This window comes from Hyla sarda, chromosome 11 (genome assembly GCF_029499605.1).
Source record: "Hyla sarda isolate aHylSar1 chromosome 11, aHylSar1.hap1, whole genome shotgun sequence".
In the NCBI taxonomy this organism is placed as follows: Eukaryota; Metazoa; Chordata; class Amphibia; order Anura; family Hylidae; genus Hyla; species Hyla sarda.
The window spans coordinates 25,795,992-25,813,167 of NC_079199.1; the positions used below are offsets into that span (position 1 = coordinate 25,795,992).

At 44.7% G+C, this 17,176-nt stretch overlaps 1 protein-coding gene across 6 annotated transcripts in view; it reads left to right on the forward strand.

Annotated features, from left to right (window-relative positions):
* Positions 1-15,845, forward strand: part of PRKD1 (protein kinase D1) — a 170,244-nt gene extending 154,399 nt beyond the window's left edge. For 5 of the 6 annotated variants that reach the window (XM_056547347.1, XM_056547343.1, XM_056547344.1 and 2 more), the window contains 5 exons: positions 924-1,085; positions 2,123-2,221; positions 4,114-4,381; positions 8,883-8,968; positions 14,764-15,845. In XM_056547347.1, coding sequence (XP_056403322.1) covers positions 924-1,085; positions 2,123-2,221; positions 4,114-4,381; positions 8,883-8,968; positions 14,764-14,967 — 819 coding nt within the window. In that variant the 3' untranslated portion in view covers positions 14,968-15,845. The remainder of the gene's footprint in view (positions 1-923; positions 1,086-2,122; positions 2,222-4,113; positions 4,382-8,882; positions 8,969-14,763) is intronic. The other variant, XM_056547341.1, reaches the window with a different exon arrangement.
* Positions 15,846-17,176: the final 1,331 nt, after the last annotated feature.

Sequence of the window (17,176 nt, forward strand, 5' to 3'; positions counted from 1 at the left end):
TATGGTTAATATATTTTAATATTTAGATTTATAAATTACTTCTATTTAAAAATCTTAATCCTTCCTGTACTTATCAGCAGCTGTATACTACAGAGGAAGTTATTTTCTTTTTGAATTTCTTTCCTGACTGACCACAGTGCTCTCTGCTTGCACTTCTTTCCATGTCAGCACTAGTGCTTTACAATTCCGCTCCAATCCTCGTTCCTGCTCCCGTGCTTAGACTGGGGGGTGGCGTACCCTTCCAAAATTAATAGAAGTAGAAAGAAGTATCCAGCACCGGAAAAGCAGGTAAAATCTGTAGCTTAATTGTGGCATCTGAATAAAATGTGTACACAGGAGCGTAGTCACCTACACGTTTCGGGCTCTAGCGCCCTTAATCATGGCATGATTAAGGGCGCCAGAGCCCGAAACGCGTAGGCGACTACGCTCCTGTGTACACATTTTATTCAGATGCCACAATAAAGCTACGGATACTTTCTTCTGTCCATGTCAGGAACTGTCCAGAGTACAAGCAAATCCCCATAGCAAACCAATCCTGCTCTGGACAGTTCCTGACATGGCCAGAGGTGTCAGCAGAGAGCACTGTTTTCAGACAGAAAAGAAATTCAGGAAGAAAAGAACTTCCTCTGGAGCATACAGCAGCTGAGAAGTACTGGAAGGATTAAGATTTTTAAATAGTAGTAATTTACAAATCTGTTTAACTTTCTTGCACAAGTTGATTAAAAGAAAAATTTCAGATGAAGTAGAAAAGTGCGTCAAAGCCGAAATGTGTCCTGCGTTACTGTATATCTGTTTTGCACAATAAAGAGACAAACCTTACTAAAGGAAGCATGTGTTGTTGTTTTTTTTTTTACATACAGTACTTAGTACGATGTGACTATCCAATAATAGATTGTAATTGCTTTTATGTATCTAATCTGTAGAACCTGCATCACCGAGGTGTGGTAAACCTGGAGTGTATGTTCGAGACTCCGGAAAGAGTGTTTGTGGTGATGGAAAAGCTGCACGGGGATATGCTGGAGATGATCTTGTCCAGTGAAAAGGGAAGATTACCCGAGCGCATCACCAAATTCCTTGTTACCCAGGTGAGCAATGTTACAACGGGCCATGTATTACAGGACGATATTACAGAAGTGTACCTGTCAGATCCCACGAAAAAATAAAATGTTACTCACTACTAATCCAGACCACGTGCATCAAATTTTTATCCCTCTTTCACCTATATTTATTATTATAAAAAAAACAGTGTTAGAAATTCTCTAAGGGGAAGGTGGCGTACCCCTCCTTGTGGTGGTGGGAGGGGATTGATGTGTGTGGTGGTAGGGGGCGTGTCCCTCCCTTGTGATGGTGGGAGGTCATTGGGGTGTTATGGGAGGGGGTGTGTCCCTCCTTGTGGTGGTGGGATGTGATTGGTGTGTTGTGGGAGGGGGCATGTACCTCTTTCTGATGGTGGGAGGTGATTGGTGTGTCTGCTCATGGAATCCTTGTCCATGAGTCATCTCTTGTCCATGACTCATGGACAAGCCTGATGCTGCTGCAGGACTGGTTAGTAGTAGGTATGGGGACCCCTAGTAATGGGATTTTCAGGAGCAGTTTTCAGTATTAAGGGGGTACTCCATTAGAGACATCTTCTCTTATCCAAAGGATAGGGGATAAAATGTTAGATTGCGGGATCACCACGATCTGCGGGCCGGCACCCCTGCCAATCAGTGCACAGAGCGAACTCAGCTCTGTGCCCAATGACTGGCGATGCAAGCCGCCACACCCACTCCATTCACGTCTATGGGAGGAGGTGTGACAGCTATGTTCTAGCCGCCACACCCTCTCCCATAGACATGAATGGAGGGGGCGTGGTGTGACGTCACGAACGCGGAAGCTGCAAGCTTCCATGTTCCAGACGCTGCCTCTGCAGGCCCAGAGATCGCGGGGATCTCCCCGCGATCTCACATCTTATTCCCTTATCCTTTGGAAAGGGGATAAGATTTTTTCCAACGGAGTTCCCCTTTAAATATTCAAAATGTTATAAGCAACCATATTACAATCTTCAATTTTCATCAGTAACAACCTATAGAAAGTTTTTGGACCTGACAGTGCCCATTTAATCAGTTTTTTTGCCTTTCAGATCCTAGTAGCGCTGCGGCACCTTCACTTCAAAAACATCGTCCACTGTGACTTAAAACCGGAAAACGTGCTCCTGGCGTCTGCGGATCCCTTTCCTCAGGTAATGTACACGATGCTGTTAGATTAAAGGACGAAGACACGGACATATGATGAAAGGAGCTTGTTTTGGTTACTAGAATGGAGGAAAATACCTGTCCACTTAGCCGGCGGTTCTCACTTTTGTCCATGTAGAACACAAGTGGTTTTCAGAGGTTTATGAAATGGATCAATCTCGGAGTAATGTTTACTCTGTTCTCGGCTCTATACCATTCATTCTGAGTATATGGAAAGGAAAATGTGACATAACAGAGGTCATTCCACTTAATCTTAGTACAGGCTGGATGCTTGTTTTATAATGTGTGTACATTAGTCCGGGTAGAATGTATCCCTGTTTTCCTTTATGCACAATAATAGGCTTATATTTGTATTATATCTAGAGATGAGCGAACTTACAGTAAATTAGATTCGTCACGAACTTCTCGGCTCGGCAGTTGATTACTTTTCCTGCATAAATTAGTTCAGCTTTCAGGTGCTCCCGTGGGCTGGAAAAGGTGGATACAGTCCTAGGAGACTCTTTCCTAGGACTGTATCCACCTTTTCCAGCCCACCGGAGCACCGGAAAGCTGAACTAATTTACGCAGGAAAAGTCATCAACTGCCGAGCCGAGAAGTTCGTGACTAATCAAATTTCCTGTAAGTTCGCTCATCTCTAATTATATCATACACGTTATGGAAATGCTAACTGTGCTGGAAAACCTCATTGTGTATAGAGCAGTGTTTTCTGACCAGGGCGCCACCAGCTGTTGCAAAACTACAACACCCAGCATGCCCGGACAGCCAAAGAGTAAATCAGTGGATAAATAGCCTTAAAGCTATAGCTTAAAGGGGTATTCCAGGCAAAACCTTTTTCTATATAAATCAACTGGCTCCGGAAAGTTAAACAGATTTGTAAATTACTTCTATTAAAAAAATCTTAATCCTTCCAATAGTTATTAGCTTCTGAAGTTTTCTGTCTAACTGCTCAATGATGATGTCACGTCCCGGGAGCTGTGCATGATGGGAGAATATCCCCATAGGAACTGCACAGCTCCCGGGACGTGAGTCATCAGAAAGCAGTTAGACAGAAGACAACAACTCAACTTCAGAAGCTAATAACTATTGGAAGGATTAAGATTTTTTAATAGAAGTAATTTACAAATCTGTTTAACTTTCCGGAATACCCCTTTAAAGCAGTGTTTCTGAACCAGAGTGCCTCCAGCTGTTGCAAAACTACAACTCCCAGCATGCCCGGACAGCCAAAGGGTAAGTTAGTGGATAAATAGACTTATAGCTATAGCTTAAAGCAGTGTTTCCCAGCCTTTGGCTGTCCGGGCATGCTGGGAGTTGTAGTTTTGCAACAGCTGTATGCATACTTATTGGGAAACAGTGATCTAGAGCTACACAACAATCACCTGCATTGAAGAGGCTGCTGTGTGACTGCAATAATCCTGAGACATGCTTCCGCATTTGGATTAAAGGGGTACTCTGGTGGGAAAAAATGTTTTTCCAAATTCAACTGGTGCCAGAAAGTTATAAGGATTTTTAGATTATTTCTATTTAACAATCTTAAGGCTTTCAGTACTTATCAGCTGCTGTATGCTACAGAGGAAGTTGTGTAGTTTATTCCAGTCTGACCACAGTGCTCTCTGCTGCCTCCTCTGTCTGTGTCAGGAATTGTTCGGAGCAGGAGGAAATCCCTATTTTCTATAATCCTCTCCTACTCTGGACAGTTCCTGACATGGACAGAGGTGTCAGCAGAGAGCACTGTGGTCAGACTGGAAAGACCTACACAACTTCCTATGGGAGCATACAGCAGCTGATAAGTACTGGAAGGAATAAGATTTTCAAACTTTAAAGAAATAACATTTTAAATGCACGTTACAGACACGATTTCATACCTTTACATACATTTCAGGTTAAGCTTTGTGACTTCGGATTTGCACGTATCATCGGAGAGAAATCCTTTCGTCGCTCAGTCGTCGGGACTCCTGCCTACTTGGCTCCTGAAGTGTTGAGAAATCGGGGCTACAACCGCTCACTGGACATGTGGTCTGTCGGGGTGATCATATACGTCAGCTTGAGCGGGACTTTTCCTTTTAATGAAGATGAGGACATTCACGATCAAATACAGAACGCAGCCTTCATGTACCCGCCCCACCCCTGGAGAGAGACGTCGTCTGATGGTCAGTGCTTTACTGTACAGACATAATGCATTGATGAAAGAATATATTGCAGTGGGGACACTACTTGATTTTTTTGCATGTTGGAGATCATTTTTCTGTAATCCATTTGGCTATAGCAGTGGTCTTCAATCTGTGCTCTTCCAGATGTTGCAAAACTACACATCTCAGCCTGCCCAGCCATGCTGGGAGTTGTAGTTCTCTAACATCTGGCCTTTCAGATGTTGCAGAACTACAACTCCCAGCATGCCTGGACAGTCTCAACAGGCTGGGAGTTGTAGTTTCGCAACAACTGGAGAGACACTGGTTGGGAAACATTGTCTGTTTCCTAACTCAGTGTTTCCCAACCCGTGTGCCTCCAGCTGTTGCAAAACTATAACTCCCAGCATGCACTGATAGTCCATACATGCTATGAGTTGTAGTTTTGCAGCAGCTGCAGTTCCAACTACAACTCCCAGCATGCCCTTGGGTAGTCTGATCATGCTGGGAGTTGTAGCTTTGCAACAGCTGTTGCAAAACTACAACTCGCTGGGAGTGCATGGTCTATCAGTGCATGCTGGGAGTTGTAGTTTTGCAACAGCTGGAGGCACACTGGTTGGAAAACACTGGGCTATGATCTCAGCTATTATCCCAGCGGCGAGATCAGACACTTATCCCCTATACTTTGGATAGAGGATAAGTTGTCCTACACTGCAGTACTCCTTTAAAGGGATACTCCAGTGGAAAACATTTTACTGGTGCCACAGAGTTAAACAGATTTGTAAATTACTTCAAAAATTTTTTTTTAAGCCTTCCAGTACTTATTAGCATCTGTATACTACGGAGGAAGTTCTTTTCTTTTTGGATTTCTTTTCTGTCTGTTCGCAGTGCTCTCTGCTGACACCTGTGGACAGGAACTGACCAGAGCAGCATATGTTTGCTATGGGGATTTTCTCATGCTCTGGACTGTTCCTGACATGGACAAGGGGTGTCAGCAGAGAGCACTGTGGTCGGACAGAAAAGAAATCCAAAAAGAAAATAATTTCATCTGTAGTATACAGCTGCTAAAAAGTACTGGAAGGATTAAGATTTTTTTTATAGAAGTAATTTACAAATCTGTTTAACTTTCTGGCACCAGTTCATTTAAAAAAAAAATAAATAAATAAATAACCCCTTTAAGGCTATTTAATAAATTTGATGCATTTTTTAATTCGTTTTCTAAGTGTAGAGCAGCTATTAGTGTGTTTACATTGCGCCTTTTTTTGCCAGACTTTGCATATTTGCAATAGTAAACCTGGGACAATGTGGAACTTTTCTTGATATAAGTCCCATTGTTTTCAATGCAATTTTTGTGGCTGTGTGCACGTGGTGGAAAACATCTGCCATGGGAACTCCGATTCCGGAATCCTCTCGGAAATGCATTGCTATCTATGAAGATGGCGTATTTGAAAATGGGCCTAGTACCAGCTTGTTCTGCCGGCGCCTGCTGTCTGCAGACATTCCGCCATAGGAACATAACCTTACTGTAATGTAAACTCATTGGCATAAAACAGCGATTCAAGTGTTAAAAGGGTACTCCACTGCTCAATGTTTGGAACATACTGTTCCGAACGCTGGAGCCCGGCGGCTCGTGACGTCATAGTCACGCCCCCTCCCATAAACTTGCATTGAGGGGGCGGGACTATGAAGTCATGAGCCGTCGGCTCCAGCGTTCGGAACAGTTTGTTCCAAATGCTGAGTAGCGGAGTACCCCTTTAACTGTGATATAATGGGCTAAACTGCACCCCCATACTTTAAATCTCTTTATATTTGTGGTCTGCATAAATAGCAGCTACCAAATATTTTTCTCTTCTTAAAATTCCCGGGCTAGGTCCAAGTGATCAAATATTTAACTCCTTGGGGACGAAGGGCGTATGCATATGCCCTCAGCATTTCCGATCACTGCCGCTTGCCGGGCTGTGATCGGACCGGGATGACTGCTGATATCTATCAGCAGGCATCCCGTGGCAATGCCTAGGGGGTCCTGAGACCCCCCCATGTCAGCGATCGCAGCAAATCGCAGGTCAATTCAGACCTGCAATTTGCCGCAATCCGGGCAAATCGGGTCACTGGTGACCCGATCGCCCGGAAAATAAGACTGAACGGAGCTGTCAGAGCCAGCTCCGACCAGCCTAAAGGATAGGAGCGAGGTGGCAGTGTTGCCACCCCCTCCTATCCCCTGCCATTGGTCGGTCAGGCTGACCACCAATGGCAGGAGGGGGGTGGGGGGGGGTTAGAGTTCATTTCCCCCACTCCGGCCACCGATCGGAAGTCGGTACAGAGCGGGGGAACATGGGCGGAGAGGAGAAAGCATGGTCCGGCTTACCCGTACCTGCGGAGGCGGCATCCATGGAGCAGCGGCTGCAGCAGGAAGAGTGGCGGCCAGAAAGTGCGGCGGAGAAGGCTGCAGTGAAGATCGCGATAAGTGATCTTCACTGTGGCCTTCTAAAAGCTGCAAAACTACAACTCCCAGCATGCCCACACAGCCAAAGGCTGTCTGGGCATGCTGCGAGTTGTAGTTTTGCAACATCTGAAGTGGCACAGTTTGGAGACCACTATATGGTGGTCTCCAAACTGTAGCCCTCCAGATGTTGCAAAACTACAATTCCCAGCACGGCCAGACAGTCAGGGATGCTGGGCATGTAGTTCTGCAATATCTGGCTCTTCAGATGTTGCAGAACTACAACTCCCAGCATGCCTGGACAGTCTAGGCATGCTTGGAGTTGTAGTTTTGCAACATCTGGAGGGCTACAGTTTGGAGGCCACTACTTAGCGGTCTCCAAACTGTTCTTCCCCAGTTGTTGCATAACTACAACTCCTAGCATGCTGGGAGTTGTAGTTCTGCAACATCTGAAGGGCCCGATATTGCAGAACTACATGCCCAGCATCCCTGACTGTCTGGCTGTGCTGGGAATTGTAGTTTTGCAACAGCTGTGTTCCAACCTGTGTGCCTCCAGCTGTTGCAAAACTACAACACCCAGAGTGCACCCAGCTGTTGCAAAACCACAACTCCCAGTGTTGCCGGACAGCCATAGACTGTCCTGACCGGCTGGGATTCTTGCAACAGCTGGAGGCACCCTGTTTTTTAAACACTGCTGTAGGGTTTTGGTGGAGACAAGCCCCATCTTTGTAACCGGGTCCACCCCTATTGCAAATTACTAATTTAGGCCTCAAATGCACATGGCGCTCTCTCACTTCAGAGCCCTGTCGTATTTCAAGGCAACAGTTTTGGGCCACATATGGGGTATCTCCGTACTTGGGAGAAATTGCGTTACAAATTTTGGGGGGATTTTTCTCCCATTACCCTTTGTAGAAATGGTAAATTTGGGGGGAAAAAAACACTTAAGTGAGAAATTTTTTTTTTTCATTTACACATCCGAATTTAACGAAAAGTCGTCAAACACCTGTGGGGTGTTAAGGGTCACCGGACCCCTTGTTAAGTGCCTTGAGGGGTGTAGTTTCCAAAATGGTATGCCATGTGTTTTTTTTTTTTTTGCTGTTATGGCACCACAGGGGCTTCCTAAATGTGACATGCCCCCCAAAAACCATTTCAGCAAAATTCAGTCTCCAAAATCCCCTTGTCGCTCCTTCCCTTCTGAGCCCTCTACTGCGCCTGCCGAACACTAGACATACACATATGAGGTATTTACATACTCGAGAGAAATTGGGTTACAAATTTTGGGGGGGCTTTTTCTCCTATTACCCCTTGTAAAATTTCAAAAACTGGGTCTACAAGAACATGCGAGTGTAAAAAATGAAGATTTTGAATTTTCTCCTTCACTTTGCTGCTATTCCTGTGAAACACCTAAAGGGTTAACAAACTTACTGAATGTCATTTTGAGTACTTTGAGGGGTGCAGTTTTTATAATTGGGTCATTTATGGGGTATTTCTAATATGAAGGCCCTTCAAATCCACTTCAAAACTGAACTGGCCCCTGAAAAAGTCCGATTTAGAAAAATTGGAAAATTGCTTCTGAACTTTTAAGCCCTCTGATGTCTTCCAAAAGTAAAAACATGTCAACTTTATGATGCAAACATTAAGTAAACATTTTGTATTTGTGAATCAATATATAAATTATTTGGAATGCCTATTTTCCTTACAAGCAGAGCTTCAAAGTTAGAAAAATGCTAAATTTTCAATTTTTTCATCTAATTTTGGAATTTTTCACCAAGAAATGATGCAAATATGGACAATATTTTACCACTAACATAAAGTAGAATATATCACGGAAAAACAATCTTGGAATTAGAATGAAAAGTAAAAGCATCCCAGAGTTATTAATGCCTAAAGTAACAGTGGTCAGATGTGCAAAAAATGCTCCCGTCCTTAGGGTTATAATGGGCTCCGTCCCCAAGGGGTTAAACAGTTGGTATTAAAGCCTGGATAACCTCTTTAACCAACAACCTCAGGGATTTTACTAGAGTTCATGAAGGGGACATATGATCCCCCCCCTAATAATTCTACCAAACCTCTGTTCTTTTTCAGCTATTGACCTCATTAATAATCTCCTGCAAGTAAAGATGAGGAAACGTTACAGTGTGGACAAAACCCTTAACCACCCCTGGTTACAGGTGAGCAAACCTCAAAACTTCACACGTCTGACTGTGGTCTCAATTCGTTCTATATTTTTCATATTTAGATATAAATGTAATTAGACATGTAATAGATCTGGGGGATCTGATAGAGTTGGTGTGAACTTCACTTTCTTGTCACTTCACACTTGCTTGTTTACGTTAAGGGGTACTAATGTCCGATCACGGGGGGTCCCTCTGCTGGGACCAAGCCATCTGCCCGGCGTTCTGAACAAAAAACACTGGGTTTCGGCAGCAGTCGTGACGAAGACCTCTGCGATCAGACATCTTATCCCCTATCCTTTGGATGGGGGGATAAGATGTCTAGCAGCAGAGTGCTCCTTTAAAGTTAACTCCAGACAAGGGGAGGTTTTTAATAAAATTTAAGATTGTCCGGTATTAAAAAAAAAAACTAAAAAACATTTTCTTACCTCCCGCCACTCTTCCGGTGCCTCCATTGTCCCACTGCGGTCCTCAATGCGCTCGTCTTCCAGGAAGACCAGTGTCGGGGCTAAATACATCTGATTGCAGCCCAGCAATTGCAAGACGCTTTGACCACAGTGAACCCGGAAGAGAAGCGCAGCAGGGACCACAGCAGGACAACCGAAGAAGCATCAGGGAGCATCTGCAGGGACAGTACTGAACATTCTTGCTGAGTTTGCAGTGGCACAGAGATTGTGCTTCCACAGGTGAGGAAAGAGCTGTAAAGGTTCCTGCTTCCCCTCCTGGTGGTCCTAGGTATATGCAGGAGCTGTTGAGTCTTAGCAGACCCAGGTGAGCTCTGCAGTGAGGGTCAGGGTGCTGTATACCCCCATGTAACTGGGACTAATATATCAGGGCCAGTTACTGGGGAAATTAATAATAATAAATATGTATTTTAGTGTTATAAAAGACGCCCGGGTAGCAAGTTGAAGTAATTGGGGTCTCGTTATGTAAAATAGAAATTAAAATAAATAAATAAATAAATAAAACAATATAAATAACAGCCCAAATGACAGATTCTAGCCCATCCCCCTATATACATGCCCTGTATGCAAACAATTGTAAATTAAAGAGGACAAATTAAAGCATAGCTGTATTTTTTTGGTATTAATAAACAAAAATGATTAATAATTAAAAACAGGCCCTGGTTGGATGGGCTGTAGTTTTTGAGTTTTTTTTATTTTGACAACTTTGGGAAAATATCCCTTTTTTGACAGGAAGGATGATTAAATGAAAATGCTATTTGCCATAGTTTTTCCATTTTGCATGCTGGATGGCATTCACCACTCTAAATAAGTAATAGTTTTATAATATCATTGCAGCTTTAACAATTTGAAACATTTTGTAAAAGGAGAAAATAAATTTTTTTTTTTAGATTTTCTTTCTTTTTGTAGGTTTTTTGAACACTTTAATAAAGAGAATCTGTGATTAGTTTTATGCTGCTTAAACCACGGGCAGCATAAAACTGGTGCAGGCATCCATCACAAGTTCGGTACATTATGAATTACTCAAGCGTATCAGAGTGATTATAGTTTAAAAATGCTTCCTGCCCGTTCGGCTTAAAGGGGGTATTCCGGACAAATACATCTTGTCCTCTACCCAAAGGGTAGGGGAAAAGATGTCTGATTGCGAGTGGCCCGCCGCTGTGACCCCCCCCCCCCCCGCGATCTCCGAGCAGCACCCGCATTCTATGCGGGGCTTAGTCTCCAGTCTCAGAAACATCTTTGTTTCCGGGACTGGAGAAGTGACGTGATGTCATACCATGCCCCCATGTGACGTCACGCCCCCTCCATTCATGTCTCACGCCCCCACCCAAAGACATGAATGGAGGGGGCGTGACGTCACAAGGGGGCGTGGTATGACATCACGTCACGTCTCCAGTCCCGTAAACAAAGAAGGTTCCGAGACTGGAGACACAGCCCTGCATAGAATGCAGGTGCTGCACGGTGATCGTGGGGGGTCCCAGCTGCGGGCCACCCGCAATCAGACATCTTTTCCCCTATCCTTTCGATAGAGGACAAGATGTACTTGGCCGAAATACTCCTTTAAGTTATCCCCTTGGATAGGGGATAAGATGTATTTGGCCGGAATACCCCTTTAAGTGATGCATGTCGGCCAGGTGAGGAGCAGCTACCAGGACCCACCCTGAGGACTACTTATGGTTTCCTGGTGGTATTTTTAAACTGTGATTACTCTGATACGCTTTAGCATGTCAAAGTGATTCAAAGTGTCCCGGACTGACGATGGGCTGCATAAAACTGATAACCGGTTCCCTTTTTTTTTTGCCCCTTTTAGTGGCACTGGAAGAATTCACTTTGTGATTGCTTAAATGCCTCAGTAATGCATGAAGTATTTCTGTGGATTCCAACCACTTAGATGCTTCAACCGCTATTGACTGTGGCATCTAAACAGTCTGATAGCCAGTATTGGAGTTTTGGCAATATTATACAGCTGGCACCTGCTGCTGGTACCATATAACCTCTCCAGTAGACAACTTCTTTGAGAAGACCACCCCCAGGAGACCCCTTTTTTTTGCACGATTTGGGGTGGTCATTTCAGTCTGTAGTTCTACAACCCAAATTACAGCACAGTCCCTAACACTGTAAATGCATGGCCAATGGCACTAGAGATGAGCGAACTTACAGTAAATTCGATTCGTCACGAACTTCTCGGCTCGGCGGTTGCTGACTTTTCCTGCATAAATTAGTTCAGCTTTTAGGTGCTGCCATGGGCTGGAAAAGGTGGATACAGTCCTAGGAGACTCTTTCCTAGCACTGTATCCACCTTTTCCAGCCCACCGGAGCACCGGAAAGCTGAACTAAATTTATGCAGGAAAAGTCAGCAACCGCCGAGCTGAGAAGTTTGTGACGAATCAAATTTACTGTAAGTTCGCTCATCTCTAAATGGCACCAAGGGGTTAAAGATGATCTTTTAACTAAACATATGACGTATACCTAGAATTCTCCCGATCCTTACTGTAAACTCCATTGTTCAGTCACTGGACCGGTTCTGGTTCCTGATTCTGCTTGTGTGTAAAAAGGAGGAGGAAGCTGCACGTGACCTCAGAAAGAAAGATTCCAGCTTGTTACTGTCATTTCTACCCTGTGCAGCAGTGTTTCCCAAGCAGGGTGCCTCCAGCTGTTGCCAAACTACAACTCCCAGCATGCCTGGACAGCCGAAGGCTGTCCAGGCATGCTGGGAGTTGTAGTTTGGCAACTGCTGGAGGCACCCTGCTTGGGAAACACTGCTGTACAGCCTCCAGTGACCCCAGTCGGGATACAGGAATTCTGTTTATTAACCCTCCTTAGCAGTCAGTGAGTATATGCGTCCTCAGATCACATGAACAATACAAGGAACCTTTTTCTCCTGCTGGAGGATGAGGGAGATGAGTTCCATGTCTGATCACCCGCTGCACCTAATCAGACTCCATTGTTACTTACATCTGGAGCATAGAGATTTACATTCTCTATATATATAGTTCTGGTCAGTATGTGAAGATTTATATATTCATTAGGGAAACTGCATTATTTCTACAAGCTCTGCGGCTCTGCTCGGTTTAAACGTTTAGCCACAAACAATTTAAATTATTATTGAATTTATTTATTTTTTAACATAAGTTTTGTTCACAAAGATTGTCATGCAGAGCGGAACAATGCTCCTTCATTACTTGTAGTGGAATACACACTTATAGGGGTTATCCAGGTTTTAAAAAACGGAGAGGATTTCCGAAAACAGCACCACACCTGTCCTTGGGCTGTGTGTGGTATTGCAGCTCAGTTTCATTGCAGAAAATGGAACAAAGTCGTAATACTTCACACAACCTGAGAACAGGGTGGTGCTGTTTCTCTATTTATAGAAAATCCCCTTTAAAGGGGTTCTCCACTGCCCTGCCTTCCGGAGCTCCGCTCGCAGCATCCGGAAGTTTATTACTCAGAACGCTGTGTGCGGGCTTCCGTGTTCGAGGCCGCTCCCTCATGACGTCAGGCCCGCCCCCTCATGACGTCACGCCCGCCCCCTCAACAAAAGTCCATGGGAAGGGGGCGCGACCGCTGTCACGCCCCCTTCCCATAGACTTTCGTTGAGGGGGCGGGCGTGATGTCACGAGGGGGCGGCCTCGAACACGGAAGCCCGCACACAGCGTTCGGAGTAATAAACTTCCGGACGCTGTGAGCGGATCTCCGAAAGGCAGGGCAGTGGAGAACCCCTTTAAATTAGGTTATAGAGGGGACTATATAGTCCATATACACTAGAATTAACATGGCACTCAACATTAGATCCAAGCAAAATGTCTTTTCTTCTGATTGTAGCCACGGGGTAGCAGGGAACAAGGAGACGTCAGTTTCACAGCTCACTATCTGTTCTCTGCTGTCCTGTGGCTACGAACACAATAAAAGTGCCTTTGCTTGGATTTAATGGTGAGTGCCGCATTCTTTCTGCTGTTTGGGGATTTTACATAATCCTATCTTTGATGCATACGTAAAGTGCCAGATGTCACTATGGGATGGTCCAGCGCATCTTCATTTCATTGGCTTCTTTAAAGGGGTACTCCACCGCTAGACAGCTGATTCCCTATCCAAAATGCAGAAAGAGGAGAAAAGAGAAGATGGAAGCTGAGGTCGCGCTGTCATCAAGTAGGACGAATCCAGGATACAGAAGTAAGTTACTTTATTTGAAATACTTGCAACGCGTTTCAAAACACTCAGGTTTTTTTTTTCAAAACATGAGTGTTTTGAAACGCGTTGCATGTATTTCAAATAAGGTAACTTACTTCTGTATCCTGGATTCGTCCTACTTGATGACAGCGCGACCTCAGCTTCCATCTTCTCTTTTCTCCACTTTCTGCATATTATCACGTCCGCCAGCCGGAGTGGGAAGCCGCTGCAGTCTCATTGTGCTTATACCTCTGTGAGCGTTGTGCCTTTCCAGCACAACCTAACCAGGTGAGTGAGTTTCCATTACCTGCACTACCTCACCGCTCAACCCGCATTGATTCCACACAGGGAGCGCTCCGTGTTCTTTTTATTCCCTATCCAAAGGATAGGGGACAAGATGTCTGGTCACAGGGGACCCCCGCGATCTCCGCGCAGCACCCGTCATTCTGAACAAACGCTGGGTTCCGGCAGCAGTGGTTGTAACGTCATGCCATGACACCTCTAGGCATCACCCCACGCATCCTCCTGGCGTCACACCCCACCCCCTCCATTCATGTCTGTAGGAGGGGGCATGACGGCCGTCTCGCCCCCTCCCATAGACCTGCATTCAGGGGATGTGGTGTGATGCCTAGAGGTGGCATGGCATGACGTTACGACCACTGCTGCCGGAACCCAGCGTTCGTTCAGAACGCCGGGTGCAGCGCGGAGATCGGGAGTCAGCAGGATCCCTGTGATCAGACATCTTATTCCCCTTTCCTTTGGATAAGATGGGGATAAGATGTCTAGTGGTGGAGTACCCCTTTAAAATAAATAAAAAAAATAAATTTTAAAAAGCGAACAGCGTATACGGTTCCAATTCACATGTTGTGTTTCATAGCATGTGCAAGGATGTAAACTCAGTAATGCATTGGCTATAAATTGGAACCTTATTCCTTGTTCATTTAAAAAAAAGAGTGAGCTATTAAATAGCAGATCTTATGCCATGCCTTGTCTGGAGTGCTGAGCCTGTGGTATATTAGTAAGAGGTTCCAAGCGTTTACTTTCCGTATATGACGTATGGATTTAAGTGTTTGTCGAAAAACAAAAAATTACAGGGAAATAACGTTTAAGTAAAACATTAATGCTTCTTTTTTCTCCCCTGTTTTTTATTTCTTCAAATAGGATTACCAAACGTGGCTTGATCTCCGTGAACTGGAGTGCAAGATTGGGGAGCGCTACATTACCCATGAAAGTGACGACATGCGCTGGGTGATGTATGCCGGGGAACACTGTCTTCAGTACCCGCCTCATCTTCTGCCCCCACCAGCCAGCGAACCTGAAGACGCCGAGATGAGGGCTTTGGGAGAGAGAGTCAGCATTCTCTGACACGACGCCGCCAACACGTTGCGCTTCGTGTTTGTTCCTCTACAAAAAGAGACAAACGATAGGGAACGGATTTTAGTTGTTGAATGTACAATGTTCATCGATCCGATCTGGTTGTGTCGCGCCACTCCACAAAGTCTTTACGATACCTCTGGGCTGTATCTATCCCCCACCTGTTTTAATAAATCCTTCCTGAAGAGCCTAATGAAGACACTCCATTGGCGCAGTGTAGAAGGGGCCCCTATATGTCCCAAGGACACCCGGATTGCACATTGTAGGAGCCATTCCATCTATTACCATAGTCTTATCCGTTACATCGTTCTACTTGTAAGGCCTGCAAGATATGTAACGTCATCCGAGGGATGATCTGTCCCAGTATATCACACGTTCTATGGGTATCGTGCATGTGTGTGTATACGCGCGTACGCACACGTGCTTTTCGTCTAAAACCTAAAGTCATTGAGATGTAGTTTCTTTATGAGGGAGGTCAAAAGGGAACCAACCCTGTCATTGACAGGAAACAAAAGCTGCAGTCCACCGAGACTCTTAATAATCACTCCATGATGTGTTGCAGGCACGGTTGGCAGCGCAGGGGTTAATCTGCTTGGTCACGATTTTTTTTTATTTTTTTTTCTCTATTCTAGAGGAAACCATGTTGGTTTATTTTAATTTAATTCGTAGCCTGGAGGATGACCTAAAAAAAAAAAAAAAAAAAAAATGGTTTATTTCTGCAAGGTGAGAGATACTCTTCAGGGGTCAACAGATCACAGGAAGTGCCCAATAAACACCTGGAGTAGGGTGCACGGAGCTATGACCACACATGTATTGAGGCTCTGTGTAAAGAGTGCAAAGGGTGGGGGCGGGGGGCTTTTTTTTTTTTTATTTTTATTTTTATTTTTTTTTTTATTATGACGAATATGTTCACCAAGGACCAATGCTCTGTTCCGGGCAGTTTTATAAGACCCCCCCCCCCCCCCCAGCTTCACCTCACTTTTAGCCCCTGATCTGTTTTTTTCTCAATTTTGCTTAATTGTATTAAAAAAAAAAAAAGTTACTAATATTTTTTCTAAAGGTCAAATACAGTGTATTTAGCAAGTTTTTTCTCAGTATGTTCCATATTATACTCCTCTGGCAGATTTTAGACTATATTCTTACATTTCTATCCTGAATAAAACCAAAATACTGTGTTGCTACTTCCTGTGCGTTCCCCGGTGGGCAGTGTTCTGTACGTACGCGCGTGTGTGTGTGTGTGTGTGTATATGTATATGTATGCTCTGTCTTCTTTTGGAACATATACGGTAAGTTTCTTAATAGAAGTGTAAAACTTTTTTAAATTTTTTTTTTACAAGATTTCTGATGTTGCAACTAGAGATGAGCGAACTTACAGTAAATTCGTTGCGAACTTCTCGGCTCGGCAGTTGATGACTTTTCCTGCATAAATTAGTTCAGCTTTCAGGTGCTCCAGTGGGCTGGAAAAGGTGGATACAGTCCTAGGAGACTCTTTCCTAGGACTGTATCCACCTTTTCCAGCCCACCGGAGCACCTGAAAGCTGAACTAATTTACGCAGGAATAGTCATCAACTGCCGAGCCGAGAAGTTCGTGACGAATCGAATTTACTGTAAGTTCGCTCATCTCTAGTTACAACAAATCATCTTTTCATCTTACAGGCGATGTTCCAAAACTATACACTTATGTCTTTCATGTAAAAGATGTGGTACTCAAACTATGGAACTCCAGATGATGTAGAAAGCAGTGGTCTCCAAACTGTGGACCTTTGGATGGTGCAAAACTACAACTCCCAACTGGGAGTTGTAGTTTTGCAACAGCTGGAGGTCCACAGTTTGAATACCGCCATTGTAAAGTCTTCTGAAAGTGGTATTTTCATTGTTTAAAGGGGTATTCCGCCCCTAGACATTTTATCCCCTATCCAAAGGATAGGGGATAAGATGTCAGATCGCTGCGGTCCCGCTGCTGGGGACCCATTACAGCACAGTTACAGCACAGCACTCATTACAGCACAGTTCGCGAGTTCGCTCTGTGCGTAATGACGGGCGATACAGGGGACGGAGCCGCGTGACGTCATGGCTCCGCCCCTCGTGACATCACGGGCCGTCGCCTTAATGCAAGTCTATGGGCGTGCACCACCACACCCCCTCCCATAGACTTGTATTGAAAGGGGTGGGCCATGACATCACGAGGGGCGGAGCCGTG